The 19,199-nt window shown below is 41.3% G+C and overlaps 1 protein-coding gene across 1 annotated transcript; it reads left to right on the top strand.

Annotated features, from left to right (window-relative positions):
• Window positions 1-216: 216 nt before the first annotated feature.
• On the top strand, window positions 217-16,518 carry LOC115158679 (non-specific lipid-transfer protein). Its single transcript, XM_029707879.1, has 5 exons — window positions 217-425; window positions 1,129-1,228; window positions 5,272-5,401; window positions 5,668-5,747; window positions 15,469-16,518. Exons 1-5 carry the CDS (start codon window positions 382-384, stop codon window positions 15,562-15,564), a joined length of 450 nt encoding a protein of 149 aa, XP_029563739.1. The 5' UTR covers window positions 217-381; the 3' UTR covers window positions 15,565-16,518.
• The last annotated feature ends 2,681 nt before the right edge of the window (window positions 16,519-19,199 follow it).

The raw sequence follows: 19,199 nt of genomic DNA, 5'->3' as shown, positions 1-19,199 counted from the left end.
TCTCGTCATGTAGGGTCTTGCGGAGTAGCATAAAGAAGGAATTTCGGGTAGCTATAGTGGTTTCATAACCATAGAGAATGGTAGAGGCCTCTAGTGGCCAAAAGGCGTTTTAGCACGGGCAGCGCCATTGAGGGCTTCCACCATTTTAATGTAGTTAACAGGGTGAGACTTCCAACTTCATTGGCTGACCCCTCCTGGTGAGGTCATGTCCAACCGGGTCATCAGCAGGGATCAGCTAATCGTGAAGAAGAAAGCCAAATAAAATGGAGATTGCCAGCGCCATTGAGGCAACGATTTCACAGACACAAAAACGAGTCCTCTATCAATCTCTATGTTCCTAACAGCACGCAGTTGCACACCAGCTGTTTCGGCCTCTGAACAATGGTTGTTTCACATAACAAAATGCGTGAATCGCAGTTTGTAAGGTGAGATACTTGGGGTTAGTAAAATTATCACAACCCTTTAATTACCACTCGTTACCTCGAATTATTCATCTGGGTCGGGTCACCCTTGTGAAATGCAAGGGTGTAAAGTTAGCTTGATAGCCAGCTTATTCAAAACAATGACATAACTGTTAGCAGCTAACTTACTGCTGTGCTAACACCTGACTTGTGCAATACTTACCGGAAAATGACACCAACCGAGAAACTCCTGCCAACCTGACATGGATTCAATAGGAATATAATACATCTTTATTCATCCATTTGCTTGCAGGTTATTCATTTTAACACACTGGCATTACGTTCATCAAATTAATGTCTAAAGCTTCAGATAAGTCTAATTATGTAATCAAATTAGAGCCAACCCTTTTCTACAATTTACATCAAACATGCTTTCTGCTCTCTGCATTTGAACTGCGCTCACTGATAATTAGACTAGTTGAAAGACAACACCATCATGTTGTGACTGAGGCAAGAGCCTTATGAGGACTCTTAGTAAGCCTGTGTGATCTACCCCCATCCTATTAGTCTGTTGCCTAGCGTCGTGTTTAAGACTATCATGCTATTTCTCTTTTCTCCTGCTGAATAATCCTAATTGTTTTGTTATAGTTGTGCCTCACAGGCTATGTATGGCATGCCTCCTGTTATGCTGTCAATTGTGTGGGGTTTCTCTGTGTGTGTCTCTCAGCTCTCAGAGGATCCAGTCAGTTAACACCAATGCAGAATGCAGCCTGGAGGGGTTCAAGGCCCATGCAGTCTTCCAGGAGATCAACAAGAAGTTGGAGGAGGTATCTTCATTCATTACTGTGTGTTATCTGTTTCAGGTGTCATGTATTGCAGTTTATGCTACAAACCCACATCCTGTTTTCACATCAAAATGCTTAGACCTCTTTTTTGATCCTTTTCACAGAAAATGTGCATATTGTGACCTCTAACCATTTCCTCCACAGTACATCCATAGAATGAGGGTTAATTATATAGGTTGTTTTCAATAAAACATCACAATACGTTCAATTTGGCTGCTGGGGGACAAGTAGACATGTCGTTTTCAAGTCATTTTAGAGAATTTGGCAGTACATCCAACCGGCCTCACAACCGCAGACCACGTGTAATCACTCTAGCCCAGGACCTCCACATCCGTCTTCTTCACCTGAGGAATCGTCTGAGAAGGAGTAGTGCTGAGGAGTATTTCTGTCTGTAAAAAAAATAAAATTGATCATTCTGATTGGCTGGGCCTGGCTCCCCAGTGAGTGGACCTGGTTCCAAGTGGGTTGGCCTAAGCTCTCCCAGGCCCACCCATGGCTGCGCCCCATCCCAGTCATGTGAAATCCAAAGATTAGGGCCAAATTAATTGATTTCAATTGAATGATTTCCTTCTATGAACCGTAACTTAGTAAAATATTTGAAGTTGTTGCATGTTGCTTTTATGTTTTTGTTCAATATACATGCTTTTCATGATCAGTAAACATCAATAATCATGTCATTTCAGATATGTGAAGGTACCTATCCGTTTGACATGTAGCTAGTTAAGCAAACATCATTTAGCTTGTTTCATCAGAGATTTCGGAAGATTGCGAAGGAAAACATTATCAGCTAACAGTACCACGGCAAATGCGCCCTTCTGCTGTTAGACAGGCAGAGCCCACAAAATATGAGAAATGAACCTAAACCACTCATAGTTGTCAGGTATAGTTCACTTTTATTTTCTATCGCTAAATTGTTTCAGATGGACTACATATTTATTCATTGGATGGTTCTCCCATTGATCAGGTTCCCACCTACAAATATCTGGGCCTTTAGATTGACAAAGGTAATGTTTAAAAACATATGGATGAGCTAGTTAACAAGATAAGATTTAAAGGGGGCTTCTTTTTTAGAAATGGATCTTGACTCTCCATAAATAGCAGGAAGCAGATTGTACAGTCAGCATGCCAGTTCTTGATTATGGTGACACCATTTACCAGATTGCAGCAGAAAGAGACCCTGGTCTCAATGGTGACTCAATGTTTAAATAAAGTGCAAAAGCGATGAGCTTGATACTCCTTTCCAATAAATATCGAGGGTCTTATTCTGGTGACATGATCTTCGATGCTTGGCTGCTTCGATGCTTTTGTCCATAATAATCTCATCATGGATGTTATACTTGCGCTCTAGCCAACAGCGCTCTTGGCTAGAACGCACGTGCCAATACCGGAGTGGGCACACTTGCTATAAAACGCAACATAGAGTTGAAAATGTGATGGAAACCCATTTAACTAGTCTTTTTTTATTCGGTACATGGGAGTTTACCCACAAAAGGTATTTTTATGTGCACTACATCATCAAGCACAGTCTCATCTGCAACAAGTCAATTTGATGGAAACAAATCTCTGGTGGGAAAAGGCACATTGTTTTTTTGCAGATTTTAGAATACTCTCAATCTGTCACCAATTGGATGGAAACCTAGCTCATGATATAAGTTGTTATGCCGTTTGAATTAATCAGATAAATGGTTCTGCACTCTAAAGTTGTGTGTTCATTTGCAGCTGCTCTGCTTCTGACCTCACTACTATAAACATCACAAGCTGGATGATGACAGAACTCTCTTTCCCTCTGTCACTCTTTCACTTTTCTCTCTTTCTCTTTCTTCTCTTTCTCTCTCTCTTTGTCACTCTCTCTCTCTCACCTTAACTCAGCCTAGCCAGCAGTGAACAGCAGTCTGTTAGGTCCAAAATACACAACTAGATGTCTATTATACATAGAGTACCAGATAAAGGTTTGGACACTCCTACTTATACACATGGAATCATGTAGTAGCCAAAAAAGTGTTAAACAAATCCAAATATATTTTATATTTGAGATTCTTCAAAGTAGCCACCCCTTTGCCTTGATAACAGCTTTGCATTCTCTCAACCAGCTTCATGAGGTAGTCATGTGGAATGCTTTTCCAACAGTCTTGAAGGAGTTCCCACATATGCTGAGCACTTGTTGGCTGCTTTTCTTTCACTCGGCGGTCCAACTTATCCCAAACCATCTCAATTGGGTTGAGGTCAGGTGATTGTGGAGGCCAAGTCATCTGATGCAGCACTCCATCACCCTCCTTCTTGGTCAAATAGCCCTTACACAGCCTGGAGGTGTGTTTTGGGTCATTGTCCTGTTGAAAGACAAATGATAGTCCCGCTAAGCGCAAACCAGATCGGATGGTGTATCACAGCAGTATGCTGTGGTAGCCATGCTGGTTAAGATTGCCTTGAATTCTAAAGAAATCACAGACAGTGTCACCAGCACCCCCACACCATCACACCACCTCCTTCATGCTTCACAGTGGGAACCACACATGCGGAGATCATCCGTTCACCTACTCTGCGTCTCACAAAGACACGGGTGTTGGATCCAAAAATCTGACATTTCGACTCATCAGACCAAAGGACTGATTTTCACCGGTCTAATGTCCATTGCTCGTGTTTCTTGGCCCAAGCAAGTCTCTTCTTATTATTGGTGTCCTTTAGTAGTAGTTTCTTTGCAGCAATTCAACCATGAAGGCCTGATTCACACAGTCTCCTCTGAACAGTTGATGTTGAGATGTGTGAAGCATTTATTTGGCTTGCAGTTTCTGAGGCTGGTAACTCTAATGAACAATTCCTCTGCAGCAGACGTAACTCTGGGTCTTCCTTTCCTGTGGCGGTCCTCATGAGAGCCAGTTTCATTCTTAGTGCTTGCTGGTTTTTGCAAATGCACTTGAAGAAACTTTTAAAGTTATTGAAATTTTCCAGATTGACTGACCTTCATGTCTTAAAGTAATGATGGACTGTTGTTTTTGTTTGCTTATTTGAGCTGTTCTTGCCATAATATGGACTTGGTCTATTACCAAATAGGGCTATCTTCTGTGTACCACCCCTACCTTGTCACAACACTACTGATTGGCTCAAACGCATTAAGAAGGAAAGAAATTCCACAAATTAACTTCTAACAAGGCACACCTGTTAATTTAAATGCATTCCAGGTGACTACCTCATGAAGCTGGTTGAGAGAATACCGAGAGTGTGCAAAGCTGGCATCAAGGAAATGGTGGCTACTTTGATGAATATCAAATATATTTAGATTTATTTAACACTTTTTTGGTTACTACATGATTCCATATGTGTTATTTCATAGTTTTGATGTCTTTACTATTATTCTACAATGTAGAACATAGTACAAATAAAGAAAAACCCTTGAATGAGTAGGTGTGTCAACTTTTGACTGATACTGTATATAGACAGAATTAAATGTAACTAAACTAGTCTGCAACTCTTTTGACTCTGGATGTGTGACATCATCTCCACTCAAGGAGGTTTTCCTCTGTTGTCCTACTTTTCGATTTTCCATCCTTGTGTAAGTCTGTCTGGCAGCAGTGGAGCGGTGCTCTCTGGTTCCCATTAGGATCTCTCTCTGTGTTTTGGTATTATGTTATTCCACTGCTATGTATCTGATTATCCACAGAATAATACAATATTACAGGAAATAAAAAACAATTCCTTGTTAGACATGTTCAGAAAATAGTTGTCCAGTAGCCTAATTGATCGTTAATGTAAGAGTAGCATGTCTTGTGTTTTACATTTGACATTTTTTTTGTTTGTTTTCAGTGGTTTCAGTGAATGCTTTGTTATTTTATTGATTTTATAAAGCACATGGATAAATAAGATTGTTTAACTGGATGTGAAATGTTTTGTTTAGGTGAATAAGACAAATATTTTGTGTCCTTTCTTCGTCTTTGGACATGACAATAGAAACAGCTTTTGTTATTTATGAACACAGTACTTATTATCCTAATTGTTATGACTACCTTGTACTACCTTGTATTTCTCTGTAGGATGGGGAGTCATTTGTGAAGAAGATTGGAGGGGTGTTTTCCTTTAAGGTGAAGGATGGTCCGGGTGGTCAGGAAGCGACCTGGATAGTGGACGTGAAGAATGGCAAGGGTTGCGTTCACAATGACACAGGTAAGAACAGCAAGGGCTGCATCCACAACGACAGGTCAGAATTAGCGGTTTGGTCCACATTGAGAGTGAGAATGTAAATTAGCTGAATTCACATAGAAACGTGTGGAGGGAAAAATATCTAGTTGTATTTTCACAGGCTGTATCATGATTTTTGTGGTTTTCAATTGACAGTATTTTATGATCAATAAACAAGTGTTTTTTTTCTCTCTCTTGCTGTAATTCTCTCTTCCTTCATCTACCCTTCCTCTCCTTCGACCCCTTTCTAGCAAAGAAATCAGACTGCACCATTTCCATGTCAGATGCAGACCTGCTGGCCTTGATGACGGGGAAAATGAACCCACAGACAGTAAGTATTGGCCTTGATTTGAGGGAGTTAATACTCTGTATTTCAGTCAGTCTCATGGTTATAACCTTACACATGGACGTCACCAGGACCTGACTTTTGGGGCTTTAGCCCAAAACGATTTTGGGTCAGCCCCGAAACTTTTGCTCTGCTGCGATGGTGTAAAAAAAACAACATTTGTTGTCAACTGAATGCACCATTTTAGTTTGTAGAGCTGTGGTAACGTGAAACTCCCGAAGTCATCCAACCATTATAAACAAGGGTGTAGTGCTGCCGGTGAGCAGCGGAGGGACGCTCTGCCACTTCTCAGAATGGTGCGGTGTCTCATAAGATCACTTAATGATTAATTAGTATTCTACACAGCAAACCAAATATATTAGGATAAATAATGTTAGGCTACTGTTAGACCAAAAACACCACGTCATTTCTTATGAAAATTTAGGATGATTGTGCTGAAATGTTGCTTTTTTTCTCTCGTGTACTCGGTTTCCACCATAGGTGGAAATAAGGTATGCTAGGTAACAAGCTTCACTGATTGACTGACTTCATCGACACAGTCTAGACTCTTGCTATGGAGCCCAGCAGATCTTTATTATCCTGGTCCCAGACCTGCTTGTGCTGTTTGTCATGACAACCACCATATATAGGACTTGGCCGGACAGCACAAACAGATCTGGGAACAGGTTAAGTCTTCATGGCTCCTTTAGAAGTGGCTTCCTTCTTCCTTGGCCCCCATGCACACCTGTTTGTCCGTCCATTAAAGGGACCTGGGGGGAAACGCAAAGGTATTTGTATTTATTATGGATCCCCATTAGTTCCTGCCAAGTCAGCAGCTACTCTTCCTGGGGTTTATTATGGATCCCCATTAGTTCCTGCCAAGGCAGCAGCTATTCTTCCTGGGGTTCAGCAAAATTAAGGCAGTTTATACAATTTTTAAATCATTATGTTCACAGATTTCACAACACACTGTGTGCCCTCAGGCCCCTACTCCACCACTACCACATATCTACAGTACAAAATCTATGTATGCATATGTAACCGATGTGAAATGGCTAGTTAGTTAGCGGTGGTGCGCGCTAATAGCATTTCAATCAGTGAAGTCACTCGCTCTGAGACTTGAAGTAGGGTTTCCCCTTGCGTTGCAAGAGCCGCGGCTTTTGTGGCGCGATGGGTAACGATGCTTCGTGGGGTGTCAGTTGTTGATGAGGGTCCCTGGTTCAAGCCCAGGTTGGGGCGAAGAGAGGGATGGAACCTACACTGTTACACGTATGTTATCGTGTGTGTATTTGTCTGTATATGTCTGTGCCTATGTTTGTGTTGCTTCACAGTCCCCGCTGTTCCATAAGGTGTACTTTTATCTGTTTTTTTAAATCTAATTTTACTGATTGCATCGATTATTTGATGTGGAATAGAGTTCCATGTAGTCATGGCTCTATGTAGTACTGTGCATAGAACTCCCATAGTCTGTCATCGAGTTGGGGACTGTGAAGAGACCTCTTGTGGGGTATGCATGGGTGTCCGAGCTGTGCGCCAGTAGTTCAAACAGACAGCTCGGTGCATTCAACATGTCAATACCTCTCATAAATACAAGCAGTGATGAAGTCAATCTCTCCTCCACTTTCAGCCAGGAGAGATTGACATGCATATTATTAATATTAGCTCTCTGTGTACATCCAAGGGCCTGCCACGCTGCCCTGTTCTGAGCCAATTGCAATTTTCCTTATTCCCTTTTTGTGGCACCTGACCACATGACTGAACAGTAGTCCAGGTGCGACAAAACTAGGGCCGGTAGGACCTGCCTTGTTGATAGTGTTGTTAAGAAGGCAGAGCATCGCTTTATTATGGACACACTTCTCCACACCTTAGCTACTGTTAAATCAATATGTTTTGACCATGACAGTTTACAATCCAGGGTTACTCCAAGCAGTTTAGTCATCTCAACTTGCTCAATTTCCACATTATTTATTAATCAAATCAAATCAAATTTATTTATATAGCCCTTCGTATATCAGCTGAAATCTCAAAGTGCTGTACAGAAACCCAGCCTAAAACCCCAAACAGCAAGCAATGCATGTGAAAGAAGCACGGTGGCTAGGAAAAACTCCCTAGGAAAAACTCCCTAGAAAGGCCAAAAACCTAGGAAGAAACCTAGAGAGGAACCAGGCTATGAGGGGTGGCCAGTCCTCTTCTGGCTGTGCCGGGTGGATATTATAACAGAACATGGTCAAGATGTTAAAATGTTCATAAATGACCAGCATGGTCAAATAATAATAATCATTGTAGTTGTCGAGGGTGCAACAAGCACGTCCGGTGAACAGGTCAGGGTTCCGTAGCCGCAGGCAGAACAGTTGAAACTGGAGCAGCAGCATGGCCAGGGGAACTGGGGACAGCAAGGAGTCATCATGCCAGGTAGTCCCGAGGCATGGTCCTAGGACTCAGGTCCTCCGAGAGAAAGAAAGAAAGAAAGAAAGAAAGAAAGAAAGAGAGAATTAGAGAGAGCATATTTAAATTCACACAGGACACCGGATAAGACAAGAGAATACTCCAGATGTAACAGGCTGACCTTAGCCCCCCGGCACATAAACTACTGCAGCATAAATACTGGAGGCTGAGACAGGAGGGATCAGAAGACACTGTGGCCCCATCCGATGATATTATTAGAAGATTTAGTTGAGGTTTATGGTTTAGTGAATGTTTTGTCCCAAATACAATACCTTTTAGTTTTAGAAATATTTAGGACTAACTTACTCCTTGCAGTCCACTCTGAAACTAACTGCAACTCTTTAAGTGTAGTAGCTGACAAGAATAGTGTTGAGTCATCCGCATACAAATACACAAAAGAACACCCTCTGTTCTTTTGTGTATTTGTATGCGGATGAACAGACAGGGCATTAACCTCCTGACAGGTGCTCAACTTAAAAGAGCCTATTACCCTTATTGTTTCGGTAGTTGGAACATCTTCTGTAATAAAAAAAGAATGGGTTCAATATGAGTAAGGCTGCGGTCAACGTCTGGTTAATGTCCGTGTTATTTTACTTTTAATTTGCTCGGTGTGTAGGTATGTGTTATTGAGTGGAATTTCTTTTACCATGTTGTAGTATACAAACTCAGCTCTTATTTTGTGTTGCCTTGTGCTGTATGTATGGTCAGTTCATAGTGACCTTCATTGTACAATGATGTAATACTTGTTGACCTTATAACTAGAAGTACTATTCTCTATTATTCTTTTCCAGAATGTTGTTTTGACCATGAGTCTATTTCTTCTACGCTCGGTTTATACAAAGCCTCTTTTATAACAGAGGATAGGTGTCTTTGGAACTAAGGACACCTCCAAGGCTTTTGTTACCATGTGTCCGTTGAGTTCTGTACTCGCTTAAGTTTCTTTTCATACAAATTTTAAGACTCAGTCATAATTTCTGTCCTACAAGCCGCATGCCACACATGACAGTCCCCAGCCCTCCTATAAGCCCCTCTGGTCTGTAGAGCCTCCTCTTCCTGCTCCTCCTCCTGCTGGCCCACTTTCCACTCTGACATTAATCTCTCCACTTTAACTCTTTAAACCAGGCAGGAGCACACACTACTGGAGTGAAGAGCAGGTCAGGAATCATTTCCATTCGTGTTGTTTTCCAACCAGCTCAAGAATAATATTTCCCTGCTTTGTTGACTGCAGGGGGATTTACTTTCCACAAAATGGAGGGGCTGCACTTTGACGAATGGCTGCACTTTGACAAAGAATAGTTTGGAGAGATGAATTGTGTGTGCAAGATACAGTTGAAAGTTTACATACACTTAGGTTGGAGTCATTAAAACTTTTTCAACTACTCCACAAATTTCGTGTTTGTGAACAACTACTTCAGGTCTCAGAGCGAGTGACGTCACCCGATTGAAACGCTATTAGCGCGCACCACCGCTAACTAACTAGCCATTTCACATCGGTTACGCTTGCAAGTCGAAGAACACCATCCCAAATGTAAAGCATGGGGGTGGCAGCATCATGTTGTTGGGGTGCTTTGCTGCAGGAGGTACTGGTGCACTTTACAAAATAGATGGCATCATGAGGAAGGAAAATTATGCGGATATATTGAAGCAACATCTCAAGACATCAGTCAGGAAGTTAAAGCTTGGTCGCAAATGGGTCTTCCAAATGGACAATGACCACAAGCGTACTTCCAAAGTTGTGGCAAATTGGCTTAAGGACAACAAAGTCAAGGTATTGGAGTAGCCATCACAAAGCCCTGACCTCAAACACATAGACAATTTGTGGGCAGAACTGAAAAAGCGTGTGCGAGCAAGGAGGCGTACAAACCTGACTCAGTTACACCAGCTCTGTCAGGAGGAATGGGCCAAAATTCACCCAACTTGTTGTGGGAAGCTTGTGGAAGGCTACCCAAAACATTTGACCCAAGTTAAACAATTTAAAGGCAATGCTACCAAATACTAATTGAGTGTATTTAAACTTCTGACCCACTGAGAATGTGATGAAAGAAATAAAAGCTGAAATAAATAATTCTCTCTACTATTATTCTGACATTTCACATTCTTAAAATAAAGTGGTGATCCTAACTGACCTAATACAGGGAATTTTTACTAGGATTATATGTCAGGAATTGTGTAAAACTGAGTTTATTGTATTTGGCTAAGGTGTATGTAAACTTCTGACTTCAACTGTATATATTTTTTCTGTGTAAGTTGTTGGGGGAGTTCTACTAAGCTAACATATGGAATTATTTTAAATGTTCATACCCTGGATCATTTAGCTAATTGATTTAGAATATTAGGTCCCTTTAGGTATAACATATACAGTCCCAGTCAAACGTTTGGACACACCTACTCATTCCAGAGTTTTTCTTTCTTTTTTACTATTTTCTACATTGTAGAATAATAGTGAAGACATAAAAACTATGCAATAATGCAATAGGAATCTTGTAGTAACCAAAAGTGTTAAACAAACCAAAATATATTTTATAATTGAGATTCTTCAATGTAGCCACCCTTTGCCTTGACGACAGCGTTGCACACTCTTGGCATTCTCTCAACCAGCTTCATGAGGTAGTCACCTGGAATGCATTTCAATTAACAGGTGTGCCTTGTTAATTTGTGGAATTTCTTTCCTTCTTAATGTGTTTAAGCCAGTCAGTTGTGTTGTGAGAAGGTAGAGGTGGTATACAGAAGATGGCCCTATTTGGTAATAGACCAAGTCCATATTATCGCAAGAACAGCTCAAATAAGCAAAGAGAAACGACAGTCCCTCATTACTTATAGACATAAAAGTCAGTCAATCTGGAAAATTTCAATAACTTTGAAAGTTTCTTCAAGTGCAGTTGCAAAAACCGTCAAGCGCTGTGATGAAACTGGCTCTCATGAGGACCGCCACAGGAAAGGAAGACCCAGAGTTACCTCTGCTGCAGAAGAATTGTTCATTAGAGTTAACTTTACCTTAGATTGTAGCCCGAATAAATGCTTCACAGAGTTCAAGTAACAGTCACATCTCAAAATCAACTTTTCAGAGACTGCGTGAATCAGGCCTTCATGGTTGAATTGCTGCAAAGAAACCACTATTAAAGGACACCAATAATAAGAGACATGCTTGGGCCAAGAAACACGAGCAGTGGACATTAGACCGATGAAAAGTCCAAATTTGAGAGTTTTAGTTCCAACCGCCGTGTCTTTGTGAGACGCAGAGTAGGTGAACGGATGATCTCCGCATGTGTGGTTCCCACAGTGAAGCATGGAGGAGGTGTGATGGTGTGGGGGTGCTTTGCTGGTGACACTGATTTATTTAGAATTCAAGGCACACTTAATCAGCATGGCTACCACAGCATTCTGCAGCGATACGCCACCCCATCTGGTTTGCGCTTAGTGGGACGATAATTTGTTTTTCAGCAGGACAATGACCCAAAACACACCTCTAGCCTGTGTAAGGGCTATTTGACTAAGAAGGAGAGTGATGGTGCTGCATCAGATGACCTGGCCTCCACAATCACCTGACCTCAACCCAATTGAGATGGTTTGGGATGAGTTGGAATGCAGAGTGAAGGAAAAGCAGCCAACAAGTGCTCAGCATATGTGGGTACTCCTTCAAGACTGTTGGAAAAGCATTCCAGGTGACTACCTCATGAAGCTGGTTGAGAGAATGCCAAGCGTGTACTTTGAAGAATCTCAAATATATTTTGATTCATTTAACTACATGATTCCATATGTGTTATTTCATAGTTTTGATGTCTTCACTATTATTCTACAATGTAGAAAATATAAAAAATAATGAAAAACCCTTGAATGAGTAAGTGTGTCTAAAATGTTGACTGGTACTGTATATATATTTATTTTGTTAAGTATTTAAGTTCCCATAGAAATGCATTGAATACCACATTCATAAATGGCAAAAAAGACAGTATTAAAAGAAATCATAATGTTTTGAAGTGTCTGTCCTATATGTAGGAGATATAAGAAAGCTCAGGAAATATTTTTGTTTTTTTGGACACATTTAACCGCTTATTTTTGTTGCCACAAAACTACCTCCATATTTCCATTAATTTGTATGGGTTACCATCAGACGAGTCCTGTGACACTTGTGGGTGAACACCATCGGCTTTGTGAGAGTCATCTTTCCATTGTGTTCATATTAGTTTGTAAGCCAAATCGTTCGGACTCTACAGACTTTTTCGTGAGAAGACCGATTTTTAGGATCTCTCATGATCTGACAAATACCGCTGTAGCTCAGTCACCTTCCACCGCAGATGCGGAAGGCCGACATAGCTGAAAACTGTAGTTCTGATTAAATAAGCAATAAAACTGCCCTTCTTTAGACTAGTTGAGCACCGGGTCCTCTCACTCCTGTTTCTCTTCTGGTTAGAGCCAGTTTGCGCTGTTCTGTGAAGGGAGTAGTACACAGCGTTGTACGAGATCTTCAGTTTCTCAGAACAAGAATAGACTGACGAGTTTCAAAAGAAAGTCCTTTGTTTCTGGCCATTTTGAGCCTGTAATCGAACCCACAAATGCTGATGCTCCAGATACTCAACTAGTCTAAAGAAAGCCAGTTTTATTGCTTCTTAAATCAGAACAACAGTTTTCAGCTGTGCTAACATAATTTCAAAAGGGTTTTCTAATGATCAATTAGCCTTTTAAAATGATAAACTTGGATTAGCTAACACAATGTGCCATTGGAACACAGGAGTGATGGTTGCTGATAATGGGCCTCTGTAAACCTCTGTTAATCACCACATCCTCATCGGCAGACTCAGTAGCCTTGGTTTCTCAAACGATTGCGTCGCCTGGTTCACCAACTACTTCTCTGACAGAGTTCAGTGTGTCAAATCGGAGGGCCTACTGTCTGGACCTCTGGCAGTCTCTATGGGGGTACCACAGGGTTCAATTCTTGGGCCAACTCTTTTCTCTGCATACATAAATGATGTCGCTCTTGCTGCTGGTGAATCTCTGATCCACCTCTACGCAGACGACACCATTCTGTATACTTCTGGCCCTTCTTTGGACACTGTGTTAACAACCCTCCAGACGAGCTTCAATGCCATTCAACTCTCCTTCCGTGGTCTCCAACTGCTTCTAAACACAAGTAAAACTAAATGCATGCTCTTCAACCGATCGCTGCCTGCACCTGCCCGCCCGTCCAGCATAACTTCTCTGGACGGTTCTAACTTAGAATTTGTGGATAACTACAAATACCTAGGTGTCTGGTTAGACTGTAAACTCTCCTTCCAGACTCACATCAATCATCTCCAATCCAAAGTGAAATCTAGAATTGGCTTCCTATTTCGCAACAAAGCATCCTTCACTCATGCTGCCAAACATACCCTCGTAAAACTGACCATCCTACCAATCCTCGACTTCGGCGATGTCATTTACAAAATAGCCTCCAATACCCTACTCAACAAGCTGGATGCAGTCTATCACAGTGCCATCCGTTTTGTCACCAAAGCCCCATATACTACCCACCACTGCGACCTGTACGCTCTCGTTGGCTGGCCTTCGCTTCATAATCGTCGCCAAACACATTGGCTCCAGGTCATCTACAAGACCCTGCTAGGTAAAGTCCCCCCTTATCTCCGCTCACTGGTCACCATAGCAGCACCCACCTGTAGCACGCGCTCCAGCAGGTATATCTCTCTGGTCACCCCTAAAGCCAACTCCTCCTTTGGTCGTCTCTCCTTCCAGTTCTCTGCTGCCAATGACTGGAACAAACTACAAAAATCTCTGAAACTGGAAACACTTATCTCCCTCACTAGTTTTAAGCACTAGCTGTCAGAGCAGCTCACAGATCACTGCACCTGTACATAGCCCATCTATAATTTAGCCCAATCTACTACCTCTTCCCCTACTGTATTTATTTATTTTATTTATTTTGCTCCTTTGCACCATATTATTTATATTTTAACTTTGAACTTTCTTCAAACTACAAATCTACCTTTCCAGTGTTTTTCTTGCTATACTTTATTTACTTTGCCACCATGGCATTTTTTGCCTTTACCTCCCTTATCTCACATCATTTGCTCACATTGTATATAGTCTTTTTTTCTACTGCATCATTGATTGTATGTTGTTCTACTCCATGTGTAACTCTGTGTCGTTGTATGTTGTCGAACTGCTTTGCTTTATCTTGGCCAGGTCGCAATTGTAAATGAGAACTTGTTCTCAACTTGCCTACCTGGTTAAATAAAGGTGAAATAAATAAAAAAAAAATTTTTTTTTTTGATATTCCACAAAAAATCTGATGTTTCCAGCTACAATAGTAATTTGCAACATTAACAATGTCTACGCTGTATTTCTGATACATTTGGCAGGGTCTACAGGAAATCAGACTACAAAAAGATAACCAGCCACGTCACGGACACCGACATCACGCTTCCAGAGAAACTAAACACCTTCTTTGCCTGCTTTGAGGATAATACAGTGCCACCGTCGCAGTCCGCTAACAAGGACTGCGCCCCCCCGTCTCCTGTTAACCCTCGCACGGCTGCTGGCCCAGACGACATCCCTAGCCGTGTCCTAAGAGAATGCGCAGACCAGCTGGCTGGTGTGTTTACGCACATATACAATCGCTCCCTATCCCAGTCTGTTGTCCCCACATGCTTCAAGATGGCTACCATTTTTCCACGACCCAAGAAGGCAAAGATGAACTAAATGACTACCGCCCCGTAGCACTCACTTCTATCATCATGAAGTGCTTTGAGAGACTAGTCAAGGATCATATCACCCCGACCTTACCCGCCACCCTAGACCCACTTCAGTTTGCATACCGCCCCAACAGGTCCACAGACGATGCAATCGCCATCACACTGGTGCTTCAACAAATTACTGAGTAAAGGGTCTGAATCCTTATGTAAATGTCATATTTCAGTTATTATTATTTTTTTTTTTATACATTTGCAAAAATGTCTCAACCTGTTTTTGCTTTGTCATTATGGGGTATTGTGTGTGTGTGTGTGTATTGATGAGGGGGAAAAAACTATTTGATCCATTTTAGGATAAGGATGTAACTTTACAAAATGTGAAAAAGTTAAGGAGTCTGAATACTTTCTGAATGCACTGTATAGTTTTTTCTGTGCTCGAGGGCAACGGTGTCTAAATGGAATTTGTATTTGTGGTCCTGACAACTGGACCTTTTTTGGAACACCATTATTTTTGTCTTACAGAGATTTACTGTCAGGGCAAGTGTCTCCCTCTCTCTCTGTTCTGGTTCTAATGACTGACTCTCTCTTCTGATCCTCAGGCGTTCTTCCAGGGCAAGCTGAAGATCACAGGGAACATGGGAATGGCCATGAAGCTCCAGAGTCTGCAGCTGCAGCCAGGCAAAGCCAAACTGTGAGGTAGAACCTGGGGTGAGGCAGAGGTTACCACCCTAGCGCTGGTCTAGGATCAGTGCTTCATATCACAATCCTAACCTTAACCACTAGGGGTTACAACAACAAACCTGGTCCAAGACCTGCACTAAGGGGTAACTTCTACATTTTCTGTAGCTCAACAGCAGCCACCACCATCCAACTAGTAGTGTGAGGAGGGGGGGCACGCACTGTAGGAGGAAACGATGGGAGTAGAGATGGAATGATGGATGGAGAGAAATACTGTTTTCAACATCTACCTCTCTTTCTCTGACCACCTCTGTCTTTTTCTAATATATTAAGGACCAGAACACATTAGACTACAGATATACCGTAGGGGTGTAGTCTACTCTCTCTCCAACTGTGTAATTTTATATTTATTCAGACTGATTTATTATGACTCACGATATCTGTTTGTCTGATGTCATTAATTGAATCATGCCCCTCTCATCTGGCAATTTCTGACCTTTTTCCCCTTTTAAGTTTCATGTGTGTATTGTTAATGGAAATACAATTGCTCTTGACAATTGGGACAGGATGAATCATGTCTTGTATGGTCTCAGTGCTGTGCTACACAGTAATTTCTCCCTATTCAGCCTTTATGAGAGATGAATGGATAAAACAGTGAAGTGCCTCTCAGGTGTGGAATATTCCCTGGTGTCATGAACAAGTGTAAAAACATTGATACGGTCTCATAATATCAGCTTCATAATATCTAAAACAGGACTGAATGGATGGACCATTGAATGTTACATTTACATTTTAGTCATTTAGCAGACACTCTTATCCAGAGCGACTTACAGTAGTGAGTGCATACATTTCCGTACTCTGTTACTGTGTTACTTTCAGCCATGTTGTTGTGACTCTCCCCATCTGACCCACTGATGATGCTAAAGTGATTTCTACTAAATAAACTCTCTTACTAATAAACACTGAAATAAGTTTGATTCTCCCTCTTTAGAATCGGTTTACTCCTAGATAGGCATGAAGGGTTGGAGGGGGATAGATAGAGCTACTGATTACAAAGTTGCATAATTCCAACCAACTGGGACCATGCATAGTCCGGAGATTTATGTTGAGGAAGGGGTAAGCTAACGTAGCAGGAGTAAAAGAAACGCCTGAAACTAGATCACCTACATACTGGTCTTGACGAGAAGAAAAAAAACTGTCAGGGGAGGTCCTCTTCCACGCTGTTCAACCAATCCAGTAATTGTGGAGGAGGAGTTAAGATGGAGTGTCGCCTTGTTAACGTCCAAAACATCCATAGGCTCTTTACATTTCCCCTGGAATATCTGGTTGTGGGGGACGCACACGGTAGAGGTTAAGGAAGGGGAAACATTGATCAGATGTCTTAAAGTAAAGATTCACCAATTTTGAATGTTAGGTTATTTTTGTGCATCTCTGAGCGATGTTCTATCGATTCCCAGGGTCCTTTCATGTTTTCATGCTGTTGAAGCAGGCAGAAATTTGTCTGGCATGACGTAGCATTAAGATAAAGCCGTTCATATACACTGGAAGTTAATAGGGATACGCCTTTTAGATCGCCAAAACATCTATCATACATGTCAGATTTAAATACTGGCTGATGTCATAACGCGGGAGGTTGTCTTCTCTCAAATGAGAGCCATTGATCATATTTTTGCGATATTCCTACCTCAAGAAATGTGTGATTTAACAGAGAGACTAACGTATTCCTATTTGTCTGCCTCTTCAGTCCAGGGTGCATTGCATGGTGGTGTTGCGAATGTCACTCTCCACTCTGTGAGGAACATCGATCTGCAGGTTGAACATGGTGAGATTGGCGATTTTACAGCTAACTACTTCACATGCTGATATTGACTTTGATATTATTGTGTGTAGCCTTGTTTGCTAGTTAGCTACCTAGCTAGCGAGCCAGCCAGCCAGCCCACAGAGAGAGCATTGCATTGTAGATTTGTGGTTGACTTGAGCTGCAACTGATTTCCACAACAATTTTAACATGTTGCTACCAACCTTATTATAACATTTGTTCACAGAAATATTATTCTCAAATATAAGTGTTATGTAACACTGTAAATTATAGGAATGTGGTTTTGGGTGAATTTTTCCTTTAAGGCGACCTTTCGGGTTTATTGTGTGAACAGCTGTGATGTGTTCGCAGGAAATAGACAGAGGTTCGTCTCAGGATGTGCAGGCTGGAGGTTTGTCATGCCAGACTCCAAAGTCAAAACGTTTGTAGATATTTGTCATGCAGGAACACTGAAAATCAGCAAAATTCCATGTCTATTGGAATTTTAAAAAGTATCTGTCTACTTTCTGCCCAACACCGGTTATTGAGAGTTTGTTTTCTAGATAGACTCCTGTGCCAGTCAGGGTTGAAACTCAAAAATGTACAAAGGCATTGTATGAAGGAGCTTTCACACCATTTGTTCAGTTTCCTTTAGTTTCCTCTGATGTCACCTAGCCAGGAGGCAGGCAGTTCTTGATCTTTGGGGTCATCCTGCCCTCCTGCTCTGAGGGTCCTGCTCTCTCTAACAAACCCCATTGACCTGGTTCTATACACTGCCACACTTGAGTTTTTCTTTTGTAAATGTGAGTAACGGAGCATAAGAGAGAGAGAGTGCGAGAGTGTGATTACAAAAAAAATCTGTTAATGAGCTCTCACCCATATTCCACTACGTACTGCAGAACTGACCTGGCTCTGGCTTGATTTTCTCTCACCAGTCTCTTCTGGGTCCAGCTCTCTTTAGTTGGACTAAAGGGTTGCAAAACTCACTTAGTATAGATACCAAATCAATGACTGCTTTTAGGACTGTCAAATGGTTCATGTTTTGTAAAGTATTCTGCCTTTTAAGGGACTACATTATTTATAATGAGGAATACCTGGAGAAAATCATACCTCCCTTCAGGGAAATATATTTTTACCCTACCCTCCATGAACGCTTAAAAAAACGTGACCCTCCCCTATACCCAAAATAATAATTGAAACATAAAAGTGGAGAGCGGAGAACACGCCTACTGTTTACCCTCACTCCTAAGACAGACCAGAGCCTTAGATATGCAATTTTAGAAATTGTTCTTCATTTTGTAAGCATTACATGGCAAAGTAGCCAGAAAGTTGTGGATTCGCAGACTACTGCGGACAATGGTAGGGGTGAAAAGATATCCATTTTAATAAAAGCAGTCTGCAAAAAACGAGCCTTTTATGAATGCATTTCATGCAATTCTACATAATTTCACATGACTGTAGACAAGCAGAATCTATTTTAATACCACAACAGAGCAACACCGGAGACGTTTAGATTTTTTACAGGCTATTGTTAAAAAAGAGGATAGTCTAAGTTTGGAACAGTGCTGAAGTTGTCTATCAACTGTAAAAATGTAGAGCAACAGAACCAGTTACAACTGAAGCATCTGATCATCATTGAATTCGAGAAAAAGCCATTTGTTGTTTAACACAGCAGCCGCATATCATCTGGTAAGCCTACATACACTTGTAACTTTTTTGAATTTGGGAAACTATAATTTTAAAATTGATTTTATTCCATGATATTGTTGTTACAAAATGTATTTGTGTTGACTGTGATAAGAGCCTGGGAATATAAGAGCATCTGCTAGACTAAATGAACAAACTAGGCATGCA

This window comes from Salmo trutta, chromosome 22, assembly GCF_901001165.1.
Source record: "Salmo trutta chromosome 22, fSalTru1.1, whole genome shotgun sequence".
NCBI classification, from domain to species: Eukaryota; Metazoa; Chordata; class Actinopteri; order Salmoniformes; family Salmonidae; genus Salmo; species Salmo trutta.
Note: the sequence above shows the minus strand (reverse complement) of the source record. Positions and strands in the feature narration are given on the sequence as shown.

Excerpts from the sequence above, each read along its gene's own strand:
- LOC115158679 (XM_029707879.1), top strand. The coding sequence starts at position 382 with ATGGTTGTTTCACATAACAAAATGCGTGAATCGCAGTTTGTAAG. Across the intron at positions 1,229-5,271 it reads TCAACAAGAAGTTGGAGGAG|GATGGGGAGTCATTTGTGAA; the intron begins GTATCTTCATTC and ends ATTTCTCTGTAG. Across the intron at positions 5,402-5,667 it reads TTGCGTTCACAATGACACAG|CAAAGAAATCAGACTGCACC; the intron begins GTAAGAACAGCA and ends ACCCCTTTCTAG.